We start from the raw sequence: 25283 nt of genomic DNA, 5'->3' as shown, positions 1-25283 counted from the left end.
CCCACTTGCATTAGCATGTGTGCATATCTGTATACACATATCAAATACACACATCCACACATGCATCCACATTCATTTCTTCTTCCAGCTCTCTACATACACACAACTGCCCATGAGTTCACACTAATGCCTCAAGTTCTAGTTCCAAACACAGGTTCATTGCTGGCTTCCCCTTTCCTTTTTTGTGCTCCCCTCTCTGTCAGTGTGACCCTGTTGTGTCATCCACAGTAAAATAAGCCTTTAGACTAGGAATTGATATTTGTTTTACCTTTATTTCCAAGGCATCTAGTTCTAAAACTGGGTTTAAAAGTGACTTGGACCCTGGCTAATGTAGCTCAGTGGATTGAGAGCCGGCCTGCAAAGCAAAGGGTCACTGGTTCGTTTTCCAGTCAGGGCACATGCCTGGGTTGCAGGCCAGGTTCCCAGTGGGGGACATACTTGAGAGGCAACCACACATTGATGTTTCTCTCCCTCTTTCTCCCTCGCTTCCCCTCTCTCTAAAAATAAATGAATAAAATCTTAAAAAGTGACTTGGGTTCTTTCTTTTCCCTCTCTTTACTATGATTATATTATTTTCTTGAAATACAGTTTAGTTTATTTGTTTCTATTTGTATTTTGTGGTAGGATTTCCCCTCCAACTCTTGCTGATGTCATTTATGTGGGACAGTAGCGTGGTTCCAAGTCAGGACTGTGCAGAGATGTGACATCAATCCTCCCCACACTCCCTCCCATCCCCACCTCTCCCTAGTCTCCCTGGTCTCTCCTCTGTCCTTTTCCAGCTGCTCAGAAGAGCAGACGTCTATTTTCTTACCTCTCTATCTTTCTCACATGAAAAATGGGGTTGTAGGGGTCTCTTGTGCTTTACCTGTCTCACTGGGAACTGGCTGTGGAGATGTCTTTGCTGTCTCACACAGCTGTGTGTGGTATGCGCACTGTGGGGCACACACAGTTAATGCAGCCTCTCCCTTGTGTGGACATTTAGGTGGTTTCCAGTATCTTGCAGGTGCAAACGGTGCTGCAGTGGATTGGCTTCTGTATAGGCATTTTCATATTGTTGGAAGAGTGTTGTCAGGGTGAGTTTCTAGAAGTGGGGTTGTTGGGTCAAAAGATAAGAGCAAACGTGTTTTGTTAGCTTCTGCCAAGTTTTCTTCCAGAAGGTAGTGTTGGTTTACTCCCACCAGCACCGTGGGGTGAGGGTCTGCTCCCACAGCCTGTTCTATTTTATTTTTTATTTTTTAAATATTTGCCCATCTGAGAGGTGACAGATGGGATCTGTGTAGTTTTAATTAGCATTTCTGAAATTATGAGTGAGGTTGAGCATTGTTTAGTATGGTAAAGGTAATTTTTGTATCTTTTCTGTGAATTTTCTCTTCCTGCTTTTCACACATTTTTCAATTGGATTTTTGACCTTCCCCCAAAACCTTTAAAACTTGAATATAGTATATTAGCGAGATGAGCCCTTTGTGGTATGTATTACAAATGTTTCAGTTTCCCAGTTGCATTTTTACTTTTCTATGGTGTCTTTTTTTTTGTTTAAAAACTTCAGAATTGTTTTTAAATACTGATATAATCAAATTTATTAATCTTTTCATTTATTGCCCCTGGATTTTGAGTCCTAGTTAGAAAACCTTTTCCTACCCTGAGCTTGAAGAGGAATTTACCACATTTTCTTCTAGCCCATGTGGTTGCATTCTTTCCATGTAGATCTCTTATCCATTTTGAGTTAATGGTTGCAAAGGGCGGGAGGTTTGGACCTGACTTGATCTTTTCCCACGTGGCTACCCATTGTTCCCAGCACCATTGATTAAATGTCCATCCTTGGCCAGCACTTCAAGATGCCGCTGTTGTCTCCTTCTCTCCCTGATCTGTAGTCCCCCAGTCCCCTGGAAGGGTCACCTTCTAGAAAGTCATGTGCACACATGTTCTTTTCAACATGCTAAGTGTGTACTATGTGTACCCACTTGCACAGAACTTGGCAAATCCCGTCCAGACCTCTCACAGGTCATGAGACCTAGCTGGAATGTTACATGGTCCCAGTGCTCCCTCGGTAGTCTGTTCCGTTAGTCCATACCCTGCTGCCAGGTGCGGGGGTGTTGGCAGCCTTTCATGCTCCAGATCTTGCAGAGGAAGGCCCTATAGATAGTCTGGGTGGATGGGCAGGCTGCATGTCTGGAGCATAAAGGCCTAAGAGCGGGTGGTTAGAAGGGGGTGGCTTTTTTTTTTAAGATTTTATTTATTTTATTTTTAGAGAGAGGGGATGGGAGGGAGAAAGAGAGAGAAACATCAATGTGTGGTTGCCTCTCACATGGCCCCCACTGGGGACCTGGCTCACAACCCAGGCATGTGCCTGGGAATCGAACTGGCGACCTTTTGGTTTACAGCCCGCGCTTAATCCACTGAGCCCCACCAGCCTGGGTGGGGGTGGCATTTTTAAAAAAAAGAAATGTTGCACTCTGGCTGGGTGGCTCAGTTGGTTGGAGTGTTGTCCCATAAACCAAAATATTGTGGGTTCGATTCCCAGTCAGAGCACATACAGGAAGCAATTGGCTGATGTTTCTCTCACATCAGTGTTTCTCCCTCTCTAAAATTGATAAACATATCCTCAGATGAGGATTTAAAAAAAAACAGATGTTGCCTGATTGTCCTTCAGAGAGATCCTTCATGGATATGGGGAGCACGGATGGATGAGGGCACTCACCCAGTGGGTGTCATCAGATCTGCCTTCTTTGCCCATGTGAGCCTCTTAAATGACAAGGCCCATGACAGCTGCCATATATTGAGGGTTTGCAATGTGCTAGGGTCTTCTTTAAGTGCTTTCTGTCTGTTGGCTTATGTAACCCCCACAACTCCCAGAGCAGGGCATCAATGTGGTGATCCTGAGGAAGCTGAGGCCCAGAGGTTAGGAACTTGTCCTAGGTCACACAGCTGGGGCCGGTACTAGGCCTCTGGGGCCTTTACTTATCTTCATGGCCCCACTGTAGTTTCCAGGGAGAAAGCTTGAGAGAACAGACAAGGACATAGTGTGAAAAGTGTAACCATCAAAACTCTTTATAAAGTTCTACCATCAGTCCTGTCCTCATTGTCTCTGGGGTTTTGGCCTCTGCTCCTCTCCCTTGCTCTGTGGCTGTTATGTCTTCTCATGTGTTTGTTTAGCCATTTGTATATCTTCTTTGGGGAAATGTCTACTCAAATCCTTCACCCATTTGTATATTACGTTATTTGTCTTTTTGTTGTTGAGCTGTCAGAGTTCTTTATATATTCTCACTGCAGGTCCGATATGATGTGCAGGATTTGCAGATATCTTCACACATTCTGTGGTTGTCTTCACTTTCTTTTCTTTTCTTTTTTTTTAAAGATTTTATTTATTTATATTTATTTTTAGAGAGGGAAGGGAGGGAGATAGAGAGAGAGAGAGAAACATCAATGTGCGGTTGCTGGGGGTTATGGCCTGCAACCCAGGAATGTACCCTGGCTGGGAATCGAACCTGGGACACTTTGGTTCCCAGCCCGCGCTCAATCCACTGAGCTACGCCAGCCAGGGCTTGTCTTCACTTTCTTGATTATGTCCTTCGAAATCGAAGTCCAATCTTTTTCTTTTGCTGCCTGTGCTTTTGGTTGTGTCTAGAAACCATTGCCCAATCCAAGGTCACAAAAATTAATTCATGTGTTTTCTTCTAAGAGTTTTATAGTTCTGGCTCTTACATTTAGATCTGTGATCCATTTGAGTTAATATTTTGTCTGTGGTATGAGGTAGGGGTCTGACTTGATTCTTTTGTATGTTCATGTCTGTGTCGTCCCAGCACAATTGTTGAAAAGACTGTTCTTTTCTCATTAAGTGGTCTGGGCAACCTCACTGAAAATCAACCGACTTTGAACGTGTGGGTTTATTTCTGGACTGTCAGCTCTTCTTCCATTGATTGCTGTGTACATCTGTATGCCAGTACCACACTATCTTGATTACTGTAGCTTTGCCAACCTGAGTGATGCCTAGGCTTGGGGGTGGACATTAAAGAAAAATGATGTGATTTTTACAGCTCCACATAATGAGAATAGAGCCTTCTTCATCGGGATCCAGACAACCTGGGGTGCCTGCCACTTCCCTAACTGAGTCTTTGCAGCTTCTGCAGTTGGATTTTGGTGTCTGTGAAGACATGGAGGATTTGGTGAAATATTTGTAAATAGAGGTTCTCTGCCTGGTATGCAAAGGCTTATGAAAAATGTCACTTTTTTAGTTCTTCCAAACAGGAAGGATCTGGACCTTGTATTCAGCAGGTCGGGCCTTTGATGGGTCCTGAAGGTGGATTGTAGTGTGGTGTCAGCTTACTTTTTCTTACCAGTCTGGATCTTTTTACAGCAGGACTCTCCTCTTCCAGCTGAAACCTGCTGTGCAGCAAGCTTCAGAGGACAGAGGTAGAGGGTTTTTATTTTGAAATTATTTTAAACTTACTGAAATGCTGCAAAGACAGTACACAGAGTTCTGTGTGCTTTGCAGCCACCTTCCCAAATGGTAGCTCTTCACCACAGAGGAATGACCCAAACTAAATGACCAAGAAACATGGAGGAATAGTATTTACTGAACCATGGGTTTTATTAGGACTTCACCTGCTGACCCCCTCATGTGCCTTTTCTGCTCCAGAGATGCCATGTCACATTTAGTCATCAGATTTCCACAGGCTTTTCTGGGTTGGAACCATTTCTCATTCCTTTCTCGTCTCTCATGATCTTGACACTTTTGGAGAACACCGGTCAGGGATTTTGTAGAATGTGCCTCCGCTTTGTCCGATGTTCCCTTGTGATTAGATGGAAGTGATGTATTTGGGGAATACAGATACCTTCTCCATGCAGCATATCGACGTCCCGTCACCGGTGGTGTCAGCCTTAATCCCTGGGTAAGGTGGTGCCCTCCAGGAGTCCGCGCTGGAAGGTTACTCTTTTTCCCTTTGGGATTTGAGACAATGCCGACACCCTCTTTCTCTTCAAACTCCTGCCTGTCAATTTCAGATTGACAACAATGATACGCAACCAGAATTACTTGGGCCTTCTCATGGTGACACGTGTCACCCTCAGCTCTTCTCCATTTATGAATTAGAATTCTTTTGTAGAAAAAGGCTGTCCATCCTCCCCCTTAAGTTAGGACCCACGCCTGTTTGTTTTCTCTGCAGGTAATAGTCCAGTACCGTCACTGTTTATGGTGTTGCTCGAGTAATCCTCGCTGTGCTCGCCAGTTGCCCAATGTCCCTCCTGTTTGGCTCCCCTGTACTTCCTTTGTGTCCGGAGCCTCTAGCAAGGGCTTCCTTCCTCCCTGCCCCACGTGACGCTCCCCACACAACACTCAGGCTCATCTTGTGTGTTTCCAACTGCAACCCTGGAGTTGACAACTTCTCCAAGGAGCCTGGCTCCTTGTGTTGGAGAGCAATATTGAAAAACCGTCACCTGGCTGCTGGGTACACTCAGTGCTGGGGTGCCATGGCTTCCCTGGCCTGTTAGTTGATGGAGCTTGGAGATGTGAATACCAGCCTGTGCATCCCTGACCCTCCGTATTTATAGCCGTGTCCATCTATGAGTATATATATTTTTCAAAATCCCACAAGTGTTCAAGCCAGTGAGTCTGTCCAAGGCTCTGGGTGGCCTCCCCACCCTGTGAGGGGCGCAGAGACCCTGCAGACTTCAGCAAGCAGCAGTAGACACATGCCCCTTTTTAGGGGCCACTTGGGGCTTGTGCTGTGGGAGGAGCAGGCACATTTGGGACCTGAGCCCTCCTAGGTCATGGAACTGAGTATGCAGGTGATGGCTCCCTTCCTCTTTGGTCCATAGGACGTGCAGTCAGCTGTCTACTTCTCAGACCCTGGGCCTAGTGCCAGGGCAAGAATGGGTAGTGTGGCCTGGCGTGGGCCCAGCCCCTGGACCCATTCCAAGGGTCAGTGTTGAGTGGCTGAGAGCTGATAGGACCGGAGAGCCCATGTACTGCCTGCCCCTGGGGTGTGGAGGCCAAGCTGTGGGGTCCCAGAGATGCTGCTATGCAGTGACAGCTCCTGTTGCCTCAGTGTTTAGGTGTAGCCAGATCTTTCTCTGGTTCCTGATTCTTTTCCTTTCTGGGCCTACCTGCCTGCCCTTTGTAGAGGAGGTAGAGAAATAGTCCCTATGCCTTCTGCTGCTTCTGTCAGCATCTGTAGGCTTGGGGTGGGTGTGTTGGAATAACAGCGTCATCTAGTAGTCAGACTGCATCTTTTTAAAGGAGAAATGGTCAGTCTGCACTTTTTTAGGGGCATTGGTATCTGATGGGTCACCACTGCAGACTCTTACCTGGCTGCAACCGGACTCCCTCCTGAGTTCTATTCTTAGTGGCCCAGATTTCCCAGGACCCACAGCGAGGTCAGCAGCTGGGCTGGGCCATCCTGGGCAGCAGGAGGCATAAGACCCAGGCTGCCTGGGCCTTTTTGATTTGTTATCCTTTTAAAAAATTACTTTGACTTTATTATTTATTTTTAAAGATTTCATTTATTTTTAGAGAGAGGGGAAGGGAGGGAGAAAGAGAGGGAGAAAAACATCGATTAGTTGCCTTTTGCATGCCCCCAGCTGGGGACTTGGCCCACAACCCAGGCAAGTGCCCTGGCCGGGAATTGAACTGGCGACACTTCAGTCTACAGACCAGTGCTCAATCCACTGAGCCATACCAGCCAGGGCTAACTTTATTTTTTAAACAGTTTAGATTTACAGAGAAATTGAGCAGATCAATTTCTCAGAAATAACTGCCCCCCCCCCCCCCGTTTCCTCGTTATGGACATCTTACATTAGGCTGGTATATTTGTCAAAATTAATAAACACATTCTTAGTAACTAAAGTCCACACTATATTCGGATTTCCTCAGTTTTCCCTAATGACCTTTCTCTGTCCCAGGACCCCATTCAGGATCCCATGTGACAGTTTGTTGTCACATCTTCTTAGCTCCTCTGGCATGGGATAGTTTCTCAGATTTTTCTTGTTTTTGGTGACTTTGGCAGTTTTGAGGAGTATTGGTCAGGGATTTTGTAGAAAGTCCCTAAATTGGGGTTTGTCTGGTGTTTTTCTCATGGTTAGACTGGGGTGATATGTTCTGTGAGGAAGACCTCAGAGGTAAAGGGCCCTTCTACCCTGTCATATCCAGGGCCGTGTGCCACTGTGACTTATTACTATTGATGTTGACCTTGGTCCCCTGGCTGAGCTGTGTTTTCCAGGTTTGTCCACTGTAAAGTCATTCCCCCTTTTGGAAGGAAGTCACTCTGTGCAGCCTACACGTAGGGTCCTCTGATCCCTCAGTCCTTCCTGACTGCCTTGTGCCGTGTGGGTCTGTGGCTGGGTCTGCATCCCAAAACCTGCAGTGGATCCTTCAGAGGAGCAGTGGATGTGCATTAGCCTGGACCTTTGTCCCTTGTAGATGTGGGTCAGGGTGGATAGAGGCCTCGCCTCAGCCTGTGACCTGAGAACTGGGCCTTGACCTCAGTCTCAGAGCTTCTAGCCTCTGGCTTGGAGGTTGGTGCTTTTGGCCCCCAAAGTGTGAGAGCAGAAGTCCCCACATCCTCGGTGACCCAGCAGTCATGGGCAACAGCAGATTGGGCTTTGTCCAGGTGAGAAGCACAGGCCCTGGTGGATTCTCTGCCTTTCAGACCATGTGCTGGTAGGACCAGCTCATGTCCAATGAGGGAGACAGCATGCTAAGAGACAGTTACAAGTGACACGGGAGACACGTGATTCTGTTGAGACATGATGAGAGATCGGGGCAGTTCACAGCAGAGAGACCTGGGTGGGCAGTGGAAGTGAAAACACCCCTCACTTCCTCTGTGATCAGGGAAATACACACTGAAGGTAAACACTAGTCTCCTTTGCTGCCTTAACGGGCAACCACTGACTTTGTAACTTGACACACACTTATTATCTCACAGCTCCGGAGGCCAGAAGGCTGACACGGTCTTACGGGGCTAAGATCGAGGGGTGGTCAAGACTGCTTCCTTCTGGAGGTTCCAGGGGAGCATCTGTTCCTCGTCATTTGTAGCTTCTGAAAGCACCTGCACTCCTTGCCTTCTGGCCCCTTCCTCCACCTTCATAGCACATCATTCTGACCTCTACTTCCATGGTCACATCTCCTCTGGCCCTCCCACCTCCCACTTATAGGGCCAGTGACGGTTTACTGTGTCCAGATGTGGGCAGCTGTGATCCACACATTTCACAGCTTCGTGTGGCCTTTCAACCAGAGATTGTGACCTGATAAATGACAGTGAAATCACTAAAATGGGTTGCGCCCAGTAACTTTAAAAATCAGATTAAAATAAGATGAAGAAATGTCAATGTGCATTGTCTCTTGTAAGGGTGTTGGTGAAATTCGTGCTATTTAAAACTCTTGGTGAATTGGAGAAAGGGTATGAGATTGAGTTCAATGAAACTGAGGGGCAAGCTGCCCTCCCTGGACCCGTCAGGGTGCTCAGGTTGCAGGCAGTATGTGCAAAGGCCCAGAGGCAGGGAACACCTGGTAGACCCTGGACCACTGGGGTTCATGTGTCTGGGCAGCTGTGGGGAAATGTGGGAGGGAAGGCTGGTGAATCACGGTAGCTGTAGCCCAGATTGTCAAAGGTCCTGAGGCCAAATCCAAGTTTAGAGTCTCGTGCTACTGCAACCACTCAGCAAGTACTGGAGTGTCTCTACCCAGTACCTAGTGAGGGTCCTGCCCTCAGGGGGTCTGCACAGCCCTTCCAGGCTCTCCCTGTGTGTACTTCATGAGGGTTCAGATGGCAGTCACCATGAGGTGTTGTCCATGTGACTTTCCTCCTTGGAGGAGCCCATTCCCTCCCTGGCTGTAATGGTTCACAGGAGGCAGAGCTCTCCAAAGCTACCTGTACCTTAAGGTTTCCAGAAACCTTAAGGCTTCTGGGTTAATTTTTTCATGGAAGCTCTCATTTCTTCAGCTATTGATTAGTGGAAGATGAGCTTAAAACGGATTTTCATGTTCCTGGAAAGTGGCAAGGATTTGGAAACATTTGAATAAAGGCTAGAGGGTCCTTGGGCTACATGCCACTAATGAGGAATTTGGACTTAAGCATGCAATAAGTTTAGTTAACCTCGCTTTGTATTTTGCGCATTTTAGGAACCATCACTGTTGCTGGAACCTGACAGAAATCCGAGCCCCTTACTATAGAGTGTCTGTCACTGCAGCCTCGCTATCGGAATATACCAGGAACTTTCAAGTAAGTGCAGGACCAAGGCACCGAAGGCCACAGCCTCCTCCCAGTGGCTGGGGGTTAAGGTTGCTCCATTTAGTTCCTGAGGTGTCCAGGCTCTACATGGAGTGTCTCACCCTCTACATGGGGTATCTCAGACAAAGGGAGTGGCTGTGCTGGGCGTCTCTTCTCCAGTCTGCATGCTCTGTGTTTGTGCTCTTGCCCTTCAGCATCTGAATCCTGTCCCTCACTTCTAGAAGCCCCGAGAACCTCTGTGCATTTTGATTGATGCTGGGGTCACCCAGATAGGCTGTCCTGTCTGTGCCATGTGGACCAGGCAGGACACCACTTCTGGGCTCCCTGAGGGCCCTGTTCACCCCACCCCCACAACCTGCAGAGGATGGTGACCAGTCACAGCCAGGGGTGGAGAGGGGAGGGGAGGTATTCAAAATGGAAGATTCTTTTAAAATGCGTTTAAAAGAATCCTCTGCCCAGCTGCTTCTGGGTTTCAACTCCAGGCTGTTCACCTTCTCCTGTACTTTTCTATAATAAACCAGGAACAGAGGACAGTGGGTTTTAAAGTGATAGCCTCTGATGGGGGCCCACAGTGGTTACTGGTAAGAAGAGAGGGACCAAAGTAATCACCTCCTGGCTCACATCCATGGGGTGGGGGTGACAGGTGGAGAATGAACAGTCCTGTGCGCTCCTGGCCACATTGGCTGCTCCCAGTGGCCTGAGAAAGGCATCTTCGTGTTCAGTGTTGACACTGGATGCAGGCAACATGGCTCACTAGGGCCAGGTGTGGCCTAGAACATGGCCTTTTCAAATGCATCGGAAATCCTGGACCACCTCTCAGAGCCATTCTCCCTTTCTCCCGTATGCGCATCCGACAGCTGCTGCAGCAGGACCGTAAACCTGGGGACTGCAAACACCTGTGTTTATTCTCTGCCAATCCTAAGGGTCAGAAGTCTGGAATGAGTCCTATGGGGCTAAAATCAAGGTGTTGGCAGGGCCACTCCTAGAGATCGCAGGGAAGAATTGACCTCTTTGAGTTTTTTTCATCTTCATTGGGCGTCCTGTTTTCCCTTCCTTGGGTGCCCTTCCTCGAATCACTTCAGCCTTTGCCTTCATTCCTCTGTCATCTCATCTCCGTTTCTCTCCCTCTCACAAGGAAGGACCCTTATGATGACACTGGGCCCCCTGGGGAATCCAGGATCCCCGTCCTCTCAGAGTTCTTCATCCCATCTGCCAAGTCCCTTTTGCCAGGGAAGGGAGCTTACAGTCCAGATCAGGATGTGGCTGTCCTGAGGGTGGTTTGGTGGTCTGTTATTCTGCTGATCACAATCTTGTCTAAACCCCCAAACTCTTTTTCACAACAGCTCTACCTTTTACCTTTCCCACCAGCAGTGTGTCAGGGTTCCAGTTTGTCCACGCCCTCACCAGCACTTGACATTGTCTGTTTTTTCATCCTGGCCATCCTAGTGGGGGTGAGTGGTAGCTCACTGTGCTTTCCATTTGCATTTCCCTGCTGGCTAATGTGTTCAGCCCCTTTTCACATGCTTGTTGACCTTCTTTGGAGAAATCTCTATTCAAGTTGTTGGCCCAGGGGTGGGGGCTGTCGTTGGGCTGTTAATTGGGCTGTCGTTGGCTTCTGTATGATCGAGTTGTTAGAGCTTCGCTGTTGGCATGACACTGGGAAAGAGCATGTCGCTCCTTCTGGACTGTTCTGCGAGTTCCCTCCTGGGGGGCTCTCACTTGGTCCAGTGTGCCTCCCCCCATGTTTCCAGTGAACCGAAAGGTTGGCTCAGGGCTGGCGTCCAGTCCAGTTCCTTTTTTATTCCTTCCATGTATACACATAGGATTTTTATTTGCCCTTGTTCAAAAAATGTGTCAAGTGTTATGAAATGTTGGGATTACACACTATTTTAATTTTCTTCTCTATATTTACTTACAAAGCAACTTCATTTCATAAGGGACAAATATGAGGAAAAAGTCTAGAGTTCACCGTGGAGCCGTCTGCGTGCCGGTGGTTGGGCACAGTGTCTCTTGCCTGTGTGCATGTGCAGGGTACACCTGCTGCTCATTATCTGCTTTTCCCTCCTTCATGGAAACCTCATCTTTGCGTCGTGCTTCTTCATTTGAGAGCTCGTGTGAGCAGGGCCCTGGGGCTGCCCCAGTTCCACCTGGGTTGGGCTGGTCTTGGGGAGGATACTGACAAACACTGCCACCTCCCACCAATGGTGTCGGGCGTTTGCATGGATGGGTAGGAGGCAGCTTCTGCAAAGGCTGTATCTCCCTCCCCTGTAGGCCACTCATGAGCTTGCCTTGGAGGAGAGGCAGCTGGCTGGCCAAGACCAGCCAGGCTAACCATGAGAGCTATTGGATGTGGGTAGGTCCTGGCACCTGTCACCCACTAGAGTGGAAGAGAGGTAGGATACTTTGGCTGTCTCAGGATAGCCTGGCTGGGCACCTCACCCTGCCACTTACCTGCCGTGTGGCTTGGGACTGTGACTTCCCCTCCTGGGGCCCTGTATCCTCAGTGGACTGTGAAAATGGGCTTATTGTGTGGACTGGATGAGTCACCCATGTAAAACTCAAAGAACAGGGCTGGGGCCTGTGAAGTGCTGATGGGTCCTCTGCCTCTGGATCTGGGTGCCAGTGGCCATGGCAGAGTAAGGAACCAGCCTCTGGACTTTGTCTGGCTGCCTAGGGCTTGGGACCTGGGGCTGAGACTGGGGCAGTCATATTCTGTCAGCAGGCCTCAGAGGACCAATTTGGGGGTCCATGTGATATGGTGGGCAGCAGGGCCCCCCTTCGGAGCCAGTTGTTCTCTGCAGGCAGAGGCCCTGAGCCTCCCCAGTGGGTATGGAAAATTTTGAGGGGTGATGAGGTGGAATGGACAGGAGTGGGTGGCTAGGGGTGGCGGGATCGTGAGGAGGGCCAGCTAGCTCTCATGCTTCATTGTCTTATCTGTGGTCCCAGCCCATGGAACCCTCTCCCTCCCCACCCTGCTGTTCTGTCTCCTCCACAGCCATTAGCACAGCTCATGTTCACACTGATGTTTGCAGTAGTATTGGGGTCAAGGTCTGTCCCCCCAAGGACAGACATGCTGTCCTGTGTGCCCTGTGAGCCCTGCGTGGCTGTGTCTAGGCTGGTGGGGCAGGTAGGCTTGGGGATCAATGGGGTGGATGCAGGCCCCGGCTCTAGGCAAGGGGCCTGCTAGGATGGTGTGGTGGTCAGTCTTAAGGGCTGCTCAGGGCTCCATTGGGGCAGCCTTCTGAGTGGGCAGCCTGCTGAGGCTGGGGCCTTCTGGTGCCTGCTGCTCCAGAGAGGGTGATGGTGACAACCCCTTTCCTCTAATAAACTGTTTTGTCAGTGGTTCCCTGTGATTCTGCTCAGAGCCACAGTCACACGCTGTCTCAGGTACTTGTGACCTGCCACGTACATGTCAGTTTTGTGGCTGCCCCCCGAGAAGCCTCGAGACTTGTTGCAGACACAGGTCAGAGGGTCATGGTGGGCCCCAGCCTGGGTGCAGTGGTAAAGCAGTGACCCCACTGCCGCCCCCGACTGTGTATTTCAGGATATTTGGGGGCCTCAGCAGCTATCCAGCTAAGAGTTTGACCCTCAGAAGGGGGCTTTAACTGCTGTCCCCCAGCCTCATGTGCCCCAGGCATCAGAACCCCCTTCCTGATGCTGTCTTTCTGGATGTGTTAGGGGCGGGGACAGGACAGGTTGCCTGTGAACCTGAGGCCTCCAGATCTCTCTGGAGGAAATGGATTGCCACAGCAGCAATTCCTGGGTTCGTGCTGCCCTCTAGTGCCCACTGCAGGGAGCATGTTTTGCAAGCCTGTGTCTGCATCTTGGGTCTCCATCCCTTTTCTTGGAAACATTGGGTTTCCTGGCTTTCTCATTCCCAGTTTGGGGTGGGATGGGGACTTGGTTAAATTGTTCTCCAAATTCTCAGGTCTGTGTTCACTTGGATTCTGACCTTTTCTAAATCCTGGAGGAGGCTTAGTCTTTTGGAACCAGGAGAATTTAATCGGCCAATGGGGACCTTTCCCAGAATCTACCACCAAGCCCCTTCCTGCTCAGAGTGGGCCACTGACAACCCCTCTGGGTCCCCTTAACTCTGAGGAGAGGAAGGGGCCACTCCAGTGTACAGACTCCTCCCTGAGAGGAGCCCTGGTCCCCAATTACCTATAGGTGCCAGCAGTGAATCTTAGAACACGCAGGCCTGGCCACGCTCTCCCCTTCTGTGCCTAAATATTTAGGCATGGCTGTAATTGAGGGGGCCTCAGAGCATCTCTGATTGCTGGAAATAAGCCATTCTGGCCAGGCCTTTTCCCCTCCTGGTTCCAGATTCCTGCTTTTGGCTGCTTGTGGGTCACTGGGCCTGGGTTCGCTGACAGCAACCAGGCTAGTGCTGGAGTGACCTACATGCTGCGCTGGGTGCCCCACCTGGAGCTGTCATTCCCCTACTTGCAGGCTTGCACCTCAAAGGAAGGCAGACTCACGTGTGCCCAACCTCACTTATCTTCCAGAACCCATTGCGTGATGCTGTCTCTCTGGATGTCCAGCTCCAAAGGACATATATTGATTCGAGCCCCTGACATGAAAAGCTTTCATTTCCTAAGGTCCCCAGCTTAAAATCAGTGATCTGGCTTCCAGTATCATGTTGGCTTTTAGAACTGGGACACCTCTGTTTTTAATTAGTTGAAGTCATTTTGGTCTTTTGTGCCAGTGCAGAGCCAGGAAGTCAGCTCCCAGTCTCATCTCTGCCCTGAGTTGCTTCCTGGGGCCACAGGCACTCCCAGCGTGGTCGAAGGGAGCAGAGCACCGCAGTGGTGGTGCTGCCGTGCTCACGCTCTCTGTCTTCCCTCGCAGGTGTGGTGGTGTCTCAGCTGCAGCCATGGGGTCTGAGGATCACGGGGCCCAGAACCCGAGCTGTAAAATCATGACGTTTCGCCCAACCATGGAAGAATTTAAGGACTTCAACAAATATGTGGCCTACATCGAGTCCCAGGGAGCCCACCGGGCAGGCCTGGCCAAGGTGGGTGACATCCTGGTCCTGGCACAGCTTTTCCGTGTGTGTCTGTGTCTGAAGGTGGTGCTTCCATTGACCTGTTTGCCAGACCACTCTGGCCTTATCCTCCTACAAACATGATGGGGTTCTGTCCCTGTGCCAGGCTCTGTACCAGGCACCGGAATTCATAAATGCCTGGCACAGCCACTGTGCCTGTGGGAGTTGGCAGGGGCACACAGCCACGCTGAGCCCAGCCCAGTGGGCAGTGGCTGCCCACTCACCCCACCCGAGGGAGAAGGAGGTTGAGAGTCTAGGAAGGCTTCTGGGCAGTTGATGCCGGGGAGGCCTGAGTTTTGCCTTTATATTCCTGATAAAACAACTTACTTATTTTGTGTTTTTTTTGAGATTGTAATTCACATGGGAGGCAAATTCAAACAGTGTAACAGGACAGAGTGACTAGTGAGTCTCCTCTTCCTCTGGTCCCTGTCTCCCAGCTCCTGTCGCTGGAAACAACAGGGTTACCAACACCCTTTGTCTCTTTCCTTGGCATATTACACATGTGTGTGCGCGTGTGCCTGTGTGAAGGCCGAGACACACAAGCTCGCCCTGTGAATCTTCCCAATGTAAATTATTATATTTCTTCTTGTTCACCTGGACCCATGTGGCATTATTCACCTGATGATTGGGAAGCTTAGGGTCTACTTAGGGTTCTTCTAGTTGCTTCCTGGATGAGTATCTTTATCTGGGATTCCTAGTTGTCCATTCTTTACCCCAGAAGGTTGGTGACCCTTTTCCGTAGAGAGCTGTGCTAGACGGTCTCTGTTGCCACCACTCAGCTCTGCCGCCTCAGATGACCTGTAAACCAGCCGGCGTGCTCTGCACCAGTAAAACTTTATTTCTGGACATCGAAACGGGAATCTCATAGAATTTTTACTTGCCCTAAAATAGTCTTATTTTTTAAAATTTCCCCAATCATTAAAAAAACACCCCAACACAAAATCACACATTCTTAGCTCGCAGGCTGTACGAAAGCAGGTGGCAGGTGAGGTTTGGACCACAAGCTGCCATTTGCTGCCCCCACACCTCCGCCTGGGCTGCTTTTATTAGTAACCTCAGTTCCCATCCTGGCGATACCTGTACCTTCACCCTTGGCCTCAGGAGAAAGGACAGTGGCAGGCCTGCAGTGCTCCCCGTGCCCCCCCCCCCGGGCATTTTGTCCATTGTGTACATGATGATACAGACAGAACACAACATTTTTATCTGGTTTGGGGACCATGGCAGCCACTGTAATTTTAGCTTCATTTCTCCCTTGAAAGGGCTTCAGTGCTCACCACCGCCTGTGTCTTACTTGCCTGAAGTTTGTCATCTCACATGAGAAGGGGTCTAGACACCCTGCACCTGGCTTTCTAGCAAGTTCAGAGGCGTCTATTTGGGGCTTTTCTGCCCACTGACCAATCCATGGTCTGTTGTCAATTGTCAGTGATGCCTTCCTGTTGCCCTGCCCACTGCAGGTCCCAGTAGTGGGGAGATTCTGAGGCCAGTGGAGTCCTGGTGCCTGTGGGGGTGAGGGGTGTGGCCCCTTTCTTTGTTTTCTGTCACTGACCTAGTTCCACTTTTCTCTGGACACATCTGGCCCATTTGCCTTTGGGTTCACATCACCCTTTATGTAAGGAAACTCGTAGCAACTTAGTATCTCATCCCCCCCATCACCTCTCTGCCACCCGTTCACCTCTGTCATTTCTGTCACCCTTCTTTCACCCCGTGTCGTCCATGCCCTTACCTTCTCTCTCCGCTCTTGCTCCATAACTCTCCCACTGCCTTGGAGCTTCTCCTTTGAACTCAGATGCCTCTGCTTTGGGCTTTTAATTCCAGTGGGCCAATTTTTCGCTAATTTATTTGGATCGATGGGGAGCTGTTTGGACTGGGGATTTCAGGGAGGCAAGTGTTTCCCTCTGCCTTTTGTTTTGCATGTTTCTTTTCCCTTGGAAGTGGTGTTTCATTGGCCGCCTTCTCTCTGGCCGATGGTCACCTTTGCATATGGGAACTCTTTCTGAATCCAGTGGAGCGGGAGGCAGGGTGAGGGTGCAGGCATGGGTTCTGTGTGACCCTCCTGGCGATTAGGGTCACATCAACACACAAGCACACAGATGTCCCTTCTCCTACCAGCAGGGGCAGTGTGTGGATCCAGGGAAGCAGGGACTTTGTCCCTGGGCACCTCCCATTTCTTCTAAACGGGGGCCGTGGCTCTCAGGGCTGCTGGTCTCCTTGGAGGAGGGATACGATGTCCCACTGCCCTGAGTCAGCCCCGAAGACACAGATTGTTGCTCCCCACCCATGGCCTTGTCAGCCTTGACTGATCTTCTTTGTGTGTGGGCCTCTGCGTGTGCATGTGTGCATGTGTATGTGTGTGGAGGTGGGGGTTTCCTTCCTCCATAAAAACTGCATTTGGTCCCTTTCTCAAGGCTCTGTGGGGCTTGGTAGAGCTGTGTGGGGGTGGGCGCCTAGCAGGCACAATGGAGCTAGGGCTTCAGCTAGAAGTGGCTTTGAGTGTGCGGGAGCCCCGCCTTGAGGTTGTTGGGCAGCCCCTGCATGTTCCCCAGCCTGTCGGCGCATGTCTGGGGGCCATGCCCACTGGGCCCCTAGTCCCTACACACCAGGGCTGGGATCCTCCCTTGGCCACTTGGGAAATGTTGGGGCAGGAGGAGCCAGGGAAGGACATGATGTAAGGTGGTGGGGCAATGGGACAATGTGGAGCCCTGTGGGAGGGGTCAAGGTGCTTTGGTGCTCAGGTGCGTATCTGAGGATAGTCCTGCAGCTAGGCAATGCCCTGGCTAATCCTAGCTTCCAGGCCTGCCCCCTGCAGAGTGGCTTTGGGACCAAGTAATTTTGGGGGGGGCAAAAACTGTCTGCTCACTCCTGCCCACTTGCAAGGTTCCCCATACCTTCTGCTGCAGCTGCCCAGACTCCTAGCTTTGCCACACAGCTCACACCTGGGCCATCAGCTCTGTGTCACCTTGCTCACTTGAGGTATGTGGCCTTTCCATTCCTCCTTACTTTGAACTTGCCCTCCAGGAGCTTCAAGCAAGGGTCAGTCCAGGGCAGTACCAGGCCCGTACACCAGGCACCAAGTGGAGGCAGTCAGAAAGCTAGAGATTCTTTAGGGTGTACCCATCAGATGTCCTTTGCCTGGGATCCTCCTTTCAGATCCGATCTTGCAGAGATACGAGAGTGTTAGGCCACAATACATTACTTAGAGACCTTTCCAGAAGCTTTGGGTTCCAGACCAGCTGGAAGTGGCCCTCCTTTCTTTTCAGAACCTGCTTAGAATGCATGCAGGAAAGTAGTTTGCATGTGTGCACACCAGTTGTCACACTCGTGTCTGCAGGCTCCTCCCTGGTTTTCAGCTGTCTTCACACAGCAGCGAGTTAGGGATGGCTCAAATGAGCAAAGTCTCCACGAGTTCTTGTTTGAAAGTGGGAAATTTGGGAGCGACACACTCTGTTCATTTTGCCTCAGGCTGGGGTTAGGGATGGACTTCCTCTAATGGAACTGAAGGGGTTCTGGAGCCTGTCCAGGGTCACGGCACTTTCCTGCAGGAGGAGGTCAGGTTTTCTCCCAAGAGGAGACACTAATAATGTAACTGAAAAGCAGCTCAGGGTCAGGGATCCTGCGGCACAGAAGAACGTCTCAGACTCTGGAGGCACGGCCCCTCTTATCTGTCCTTTGTGTGTCCAGCCTTGAGCATTTTAGTTTAGCATGTGAATCTTCAGATTTTGCACTTGAAGTCTAAGGAAACCTTCAGCTGGCAGGCTGAGTCTAGACAGTACTCTGTCGTCCCATGGTCTCCTTCCAGACACAGGTGGGCACCCTAGGTGCCTGTGGTGTCATGGCTGCAATTGACAGGGCAAGAGAGAAGGTGTCCCCAGAAAGAGCCTTCATTGAATGGTTGTGTCTTTATCCCCATTTAACTCCATATTAGGGTCCCAGCCTTGGCACTGTTGACATTGGGTCTGGCTCACTCTCTGTGGGGCCATCCTGGGCACTGTGGGGTACTGAGCAGCCTCCCAGTCCTCCACTCACTTGATACCAGGAGCACCCCCAGTCATGATAGCCACAGATGCCCTCAGATGTCACCCAGTGTCCCCTGGGGGCAGGATTGTCCTAGGTGAGACCTACTGACTTCCTCTTATTGCTGTTTGTTATTTATTTGTATTTTATAAGTGAGCCTGTGTGTGGTGACAGGGGACATGTCCTGTTGTTAACAGGCAGCTGGAAAGTAAATGTTTTTGCTGCTGAGCAAAACATTTTTTTTTTGCCGATGTGATAGATTTGATAGCCAAATCCTTGAAATGGATTTCAGCCCCTCCTTAAGCTGTTGGCAAATTTGGGCATCAGTGTGGTGTCTGTCCCTCACTGGACCTCAGCAGGGTGAGGGTTCAGCCTCTCCGGAGTTTATGGCTGATGCTTTGAAAATGGATTGGGGTGCCCTGGCTGGTGTGTCTCAGTGGATTGAGTGCTCGCCTGCAAACCAAAGGGTCGCTGGTTCGATGCCAAGTCAGGGCACATGCCTGAATTGCAGGCCAGGTCCCCAGTAGGGGGCCCATGAGAGGTAACCACACATTGATGTTTCTCTCCCTTTCTTTCTCCCTCCTTTCCCTTCTTGAAAAAAAAATAAATAAAATCTTAAATTAAAAAAAAGAAGAAAATGGATTGTGTTAGTTCCTTTTCCCAAAGCTGTTGGGTGGCCTCCTGGGCACCTTGAAAGGAGACTTGAAGCTTGCAAATGCCCACCCAGCACTGGGAGACATTAGCCCCAGCTGGCTCTGTGGGGTCGCACAGAAGTGTGCCTGGCACCCAGGAGGCCCTCTGTCTGGCCCAGAAGTTGTCCTCTGACCAGGAGCGTGAAGGGGCTGGGAGTGGATTCCTGAGCCTAAGCAAACCCAGGCCAGTGCTTGCTCAGGATGTATGCAGACCTAGTGCCCTAAACATCAAGTTCTCTGGGCCAGCGCTTAGTGTCCCCTGGTGGGGAAGAGCAGGGAAGGGCAGCAGAGCTGCCGTCTACTCAGGGTAGAGGCCTGGTGGTTGCCTGTTGGATCTACTTCCATGAAATAGCTGTGCCTTTTCTCAAAGATGACCTCCTCAGGTCCCCTCCCACTTTGAATTGTCACCCTCCCCTCAGTCTCTGGGATTCTTACCCAGTCTTTATTTTACATTCTTAGTACTTATAACTGGCTGCCTTTTTACCGAGTGTCCTTATTTCCTCATAGTATTTATCATCTGCTCTCTTCCATGGGGTCGAAGGCCCTGGTGGGTCTCTGTTTCCCATGTCCATCCCCCAGCACCTGGAGCTGGGGGTACCCCTAGTGGGTGTCAATGCAGTGGGTTCCTAGAATGAGGGTCAGACACACCCTGCTCCTTTTTGAAACAGAAGGGTGCAGCGGCCTTGCCCTCCAGTGTCAAAGAACTTCAAGTGCAGCTGACGGTGCCCACGTTGCTGGCACCAGGTCCTTTGGGTGTTTGATAAAGGCTGTCCTGGGTGTGCTTCCCAGGTAGTGGCTGCTGGTCTCCCAGGAGTGAGCTGTGTGTCCTCTGCTCGGCTCCCTGCCCTGAGCAGATGTGCCTGTCTGGAGGCACCTCTGACTCCCCCTTGGTCTTACAGATCATCCCTCCGAAGGAGTGGAAGCCACGGCAGACATACGATGACATCGACGATGTGGTTATCCCAGCCCCCATCCAGCAGGTGGTGACAGGCCAATCAGGCCTCTTCACGCAGTACAACATCCAGAAGAAAGCCATGACGGTTGGGGAGTACCGCCGCCTGGCCAACAGCGAGAAGTATGCATCTGGGACCCAGGCGGGTGTAGCGCGGGTTCCCTGAAACCCTGGCTTTGAGGTGGAGCCACACCCTGAAGGCTTCCACTCCCCTGATATGCAAAGCCCAGGGGCTCTGGGAGGGCTGAGATGGTAGGGCACACAAAGCATGTCCCCACAAAGCATGTACTGTCTGCTCTGGGTGCACTGAGCGTGTCTTGGCACCTCATGCTCAGAGCCCCCTGATTTCAAAGGGGGCAAAATTCCAACCCTCACCAGCCCCTGGCTACCTTTCTACCTCATGCTGCTTTCAACGTTCACTGCTGAAGGCTGCCCTCTGGGGGCTCGCCTTGTCCCCTGTTCCTGGACTGCGTCCCCCACAGCCTCCTATAATGTCTCGGTCCTGCAGTGCCTTTTCAGAGAGAGGCTCTCTGACACGCATCCCTGCATGTTGCTTTCCTGTTCAACAGGGTGCCCCCATGGGCACACTCACACATATTCTGTGTGCTCATGGATGCACTCGTGAGCATTCACAGTGCATACACAGTGTGCTCATGGGCACACCACTGGTTTCTCCTTCCTGTTCTGTTACTCCCAGCTCCCTGGCTCTCTGAAATCATCTGTGCATTTCCAGCAGTGCCTTTGCTCTCAAACATAAGTGTCCTTTGAGGGCATGGTGTTGTCTGCCCGCTCACATACTGCTCCTGGCACCCAGGACAGTGCCTGGACCATCATTGGTGCTCTTAGTATTTACAGAGCAGTGAGATGATGAGAAGCAATAGAGCCTGTGCCCGACCACCTGCCCCAGCTGCCCGCGATGTGCTTTGTGACTTGGGTGCCACAGGCCCGGCTAGCTGATGAGATGGGATGAGTAGGCATTGTTCCAGGCAGGGCCGTCTGCCCATCCTGCACAGGCCCCTGGGAGAAGTGCCCTCCCAGCAGCCGTGGAGCCCCATTGGTGTTCTCTGGGCTGTGCTCTCCGATGGCAACAGTGCATGGTCTGAGCAGCCCCCGTCTGTCGGTGTATCCAGTGGACGCCCTGGGCCTGGCTCAGCTGGGATCATCAGGCCCATGCTCAGAGCCCCCCATGTTCCGTGTGCTGTTCGCTCACAGATACTGCACTCCCCGGCACCAGGACTTCGACGACCTGGAACGCAAGTACTGGAAGAACCTCACCTTTGTCTCTCCCATCTACGGGGCTGACATCAGTGGCTCCTTGTACGACGATGTAAGTTCCCAAGTCTAAGAGGTTCTGGGGAAAATGAGGGATGTGGTTTCCATGGTGGAGGTGAAGAAGTCTGAATGGAAATGGAGTTGAAAATGAAAGTTAAAATAACACAGAAGCATAGGTGGGCTTTTTGTTTGGCCTTCCATTACAACTATGTGCCTAGTTGTAGAATAAATGAAGAAGGGATCCTGTGGTTTTTCTGATTTGCAAAATCTTTCTTACCGAGTTGTGGAGCCCTACGTGCCTGATCCTCCACCCTTGGAACCCTAGGAGCCCTAAGTTCTCAGCTGGCCAGGCTGCCAATGGGTTCACCTACATTTGGTCCCTTTGCTGGGCTGGGAGGCTCTGGGGACACCCAGACAACAGAGGGGGCCTGGCCTTGGCCTGTCTAAGGACATAGACCAGATTCTGATGGCAATGATGCAGAGGCCTAGATAGGTGTGGGTGTTAAGCAGAGACAGGTTTGAGTGGGACCCGTGTTTTTTAGGGGACAGTTTCTTTTTTTTTTCTTTATTTTTTAGATTTTATTTATTTATTTTTTAGAGAGGGAAGGGAGGGAGCAAGAGAGAGAGAGAGAGAAACATCAATGTGCGGTTGCTGGGGGTCATGGCCTGCAACCCAGGCATGTACCCTGACTTGGAATCGAACCTGTGACACTTTGGTTCGCAGCCCACGCTCAATCCACTGAGCTACGCCAGCCAGGGCAGGGACAGTTTCTTTATATTTATGGGACCTCAGGTAACCCTGGGATGGATGTCCTTGGGTTAATTTCAGTTACTAAGCCTAGCTCCTGGGAGTGTTCTGCATGGGGTACCCCAGGCTAAAATCTGGCCTTTTCCTGGGGTGGCCCTCACCCCAAGTTGTCATTCTGAAGGTCATCTCTTACCAAGACACTCTTTCATCCACTCAGCCCATGCTCACCATCAGAGCAGCTGGTGGGCACCACCTGAGTCCTGATCTTGGCTGGAGCTGGGTGGGAATAGCATCTCCTCCTGAGAAGGGCGGGGACCATTCTGGATGCCAGAGAGGAGCCCTTTGGAATAGGCAGGGCCTGTGACTCCCAAAAGGTATTGGAAGAAATGGGACCACTGCGTGGGTCCCCATGTGTATCGTTGGCCAGCATTTTATTTTACCCAGAGTGGCTGCACCGTGTTCCACACCACCAGCCGTGCAGGAGTGCTCCTGCTGCTCTACATCCTCGTCAGCCTTTGGTGGTGCCAGTGTCCCGGATTTTGGCCATTCTGATAGGTGTGTAGTGGTAGCTCATTGTGGTTTTAATGTGCATTTCCCTGATGACATAATGAGGTGTAGAATTTTTTCATGTGCTTATTTGTCATTAGCATATCTTCTTTGGTGAGGTTCAGGTCTTTGGCTCATTTTTTAAGTGGATTGTTTGTTTTCTTATTATTGAGTTTTAAGAGTTCTCTGTATATTTTGGAGAACTGTCCTTTATCAGAAAATACTTTTTGTACATACTTTATCCTAGTCTATGGCTTGTCTTCTCAATTTCTTGAAGACCCTGCATTATTATCTTCAGTAAAAATTTAAAAACTAGAACCTTGTCCATTGAGACTCTCTGGGTTTGCTGTCACGTGCAGCCTGCAGGCGGGCACAGCAGGGGCCCTGGGAAGGACTGTGCTGCCCAGTGCGGGCTCGGCGGGGCCAGTGCCGACATCGTGAGTGACGCCTGCCCTGGGCTCCCAAAGAGGACTTGGGGCCCTGCGTTTCCCATGCCCAGCCTGGTGCAGCAGTTTCCTTTTACAGGTGGGGAAACTGGGGCTCAGAGCAGAGAAATGACTCGCCCTGGTCACACGATGAGTTATTAACCTGGCTTAGACTAGACCCCAGGCCTAGTAGCTGTACTGTGGACATGTAGGCTGGACAGTGCGGTGAGGTGGACAGGGCCTTAGGGAGGTGACCTGTCTTTGATGTGCCCTGACCTTGGGCAGCTTCTATTCAAGGCAACCTTGGGCTTTTCTTTCTTACGCTGAGGGGCTGGCTGCTGCCTCTGCCTCACATTCGGGGCTTCTGCCAGGACTCACCTTGCAAAACCAGCCACTGGCCTGGACATCAGGGGCCTGGACTGTGCCAGGAGTGGGTGGTACAGGGTGGGTTGGGACGGGAAGAACACTGATGTTCACTCAGCCACTCCACAGGCCTGAAGGGTTCTCCAGGGAGTGGAAGTTGATTAAAGCATATTTTATGAGCTCTTATGACAAGACATGGTTTGTTTGCTTGTGGCATTAAGAATAGATGAGACTGGCAGGTGAAGATTCCAGCCTTGTTTACCTGGTCCGAGAACCGCCTCCCTCTCCTCCACAGGGAAGGGCCAGGAGGGCTGTCTGGCACCTTCGCTGGTCTAGCCCCACTTGGCAATTGTCTTTTTCCTTCAGTGTCACTGACTTTGAGGCACATTAATTACTCATGACCAAGCTGCAGTCTTTACTGCCAAGATTAACACACAGCTCAGCGTGGAATCCAAAGAAAGCTCTTCCCTGCTGCCCGGCACAGGGCAGTTGGTTGGTGTCTGCAGTGTGTGAGCAGCTCAGGGCACATTTGGGATACCGGGGTGGGCAGGTGTGGGGCTGACTGCTGGCTATTGGGCTCTCACGGGGGTCACACTGCGGCTTCAGGCTCCTAGGGAATGACACTTCCCTTCTCCCACCAGTGTCTGGGGCTGCCCAGGCACTGAGGGGTGGCCCCACACTGACTGTGTGCTCACCGCCCACAGGATGTGGCACAGTGGAACATCGGGAACCTACGGACCATCCTGGACATGGTGGAACGTGAGTGTGGCACCATCATTGAGGGCGTCAACACCCCCTACCTGTACTTCGGCATGTGGAAGACCACCTTTGCCTGGCACACGGAGGACATGGACCTGTACAGCATCAACTACCTGCACTTTGGGGAGCCTAAGTCGTGGTGAGTGTCCAGCCAGTAGCTCACCCTGCTTCAGAGGGACGAGGGTCCTCTCTGTGCATAGGCTCCTCTGGGGTCAGGCACGCATGGGGGGCCTTCTGGATGGCTTCCTGTGGCCAGGGCTCTCAAGCAAGGTGGGCCAGGATTGGAGCTTTGGTAGCTCAAGATCTCCTGGGCCTGCCCCTACTGGCTCAGGGCAGCCTCAGTTTACCCAGCAGTTTGGGGATGAGGGATATATGCCCCTCCGAAATGAGCTTCCTGATTCATGGAGCTCGGGGTTTACATGCAGTGAGCCTCCCACTGACCAGTGGCTGGTGCTTAACTCCCTCGGCTCCTGCCCAGGCTGAGTCAGGCACGTGGCTGTTGTACCGAGGGCTCTCCTGGGGCCACGGGCCTGGGGCCTGGGGCCTGGGAGGCCTTAAGCACCGAGTCTCCCCTCACGTTGCTCTTGGCCTTCGTGTTGTGGGGTGAGGCTAGCAGTTGGCACCTGCTGCCTTGGGGCGCCCTGCTGGTTTGCAGGTGCTGGACTGGGGGTCCTGCAGGTTGGGTCAGATGTCCAGCTCACTGTGTGTTCTGGACTCTCTGAGCTGAACACTTACCTCACATCCAGCTTCTGCTGGCAGGCCAGGCGGCAGCTGCCTTTTTGTTTGTTCGCTGTGGTTTCTAGCAGGGACTTGTGACCCGGGCTTTGTATCGCCTTGCCTCTCCCCAGCTGTCTTAGAAGGTTCTGCTATCACAACAATCCGTGATGCTCAGAGGGGTGGAAGGGGAAGCAGGAGGCCCAGGAGCAGATTATGGCACTTTGGGGCAGTGGGGAGCAGGGGGCATGGGGACACAGCACAGCTGGGGACATAGGCATACCCTGGCCAAGGCACACCTTACCTTAGCTGAGCTGGTACCCACAGGCACATCCAGTTACTTGGACCTCCTGGAGCCCTTTGCTGAGTGGGGGAGGAGTAGGAGCTCTGGGCAGAGGGCCCAAAAGCCGGGAGGAAATTTTGTTCTGCCCTTGGCTGTGTGACCATGCTCTCCTCAGCTCTCATGCGAACAAAGCAGTTCCCACTCAGACAGATAGGACAGGGTAGGGAAGCATTGGACATGGACATGATGG

The 25283-nt window shown here is 51.3% G+C and overlaps 1 protein-coding gene across 4 annotated transcripts in view; it reads left to right on the top strand.

The window, feature by feature from the left end:
* The window catches only part of KDM4B (lysine demethylase 4B), a 126673-nt gene that overhangs the window by 22025 nt on the left and 79365 nt on the right, over positions 1-25283 (top strand). For all 4 annotated transcript variants that reach the window (XM_045830952.1, XM_045830949.1, XM_045830950.1 and 1 more), the window contains exons 2-6: positions 9116-9215; positions 14073-14238; positions 19871-20046; positions 21136-21250; positions 23982-24175. In XM_045830952.1, the coding sequence (XP_045686908.1) occupies positions 14098-14238; positions 19871-20046; positions 21136-21250; positions 23982-24175 (626 nt within the window). In that variant the 5' untranslated portion in view covers positions 9116-9215; positions 14073-14097. The remainder of the gene's footprint in view (positions 1-9115; positions 9216-14072; positions 14239-19870; positions 20047-21135; positions 21251-23981; positions 24176-25283) is intronic.

Source organism: Phyllostomus hastatus, unplaced genomic scaffold (assembly GCF_019186645.2).
Source record: "Phyllostomus hastatus isolate PE091 unplaced genomic scaffold, TTU_PhHast_1.1 phas_contig_159, whole genome shotgun sequence".
NCBI classification, from domain to species: Eukaryota; Metazoa; Chordata; class Mammalia; order Chiroptera; family Phyllostomidae; genus Phyllostomus; species Phyllostomus hastatus.
The sequence above is the reverse complement of the archived record's forward strand: the minus strand, read 5'-3'. Positions and strand labels throughout refer to the sequence as shown.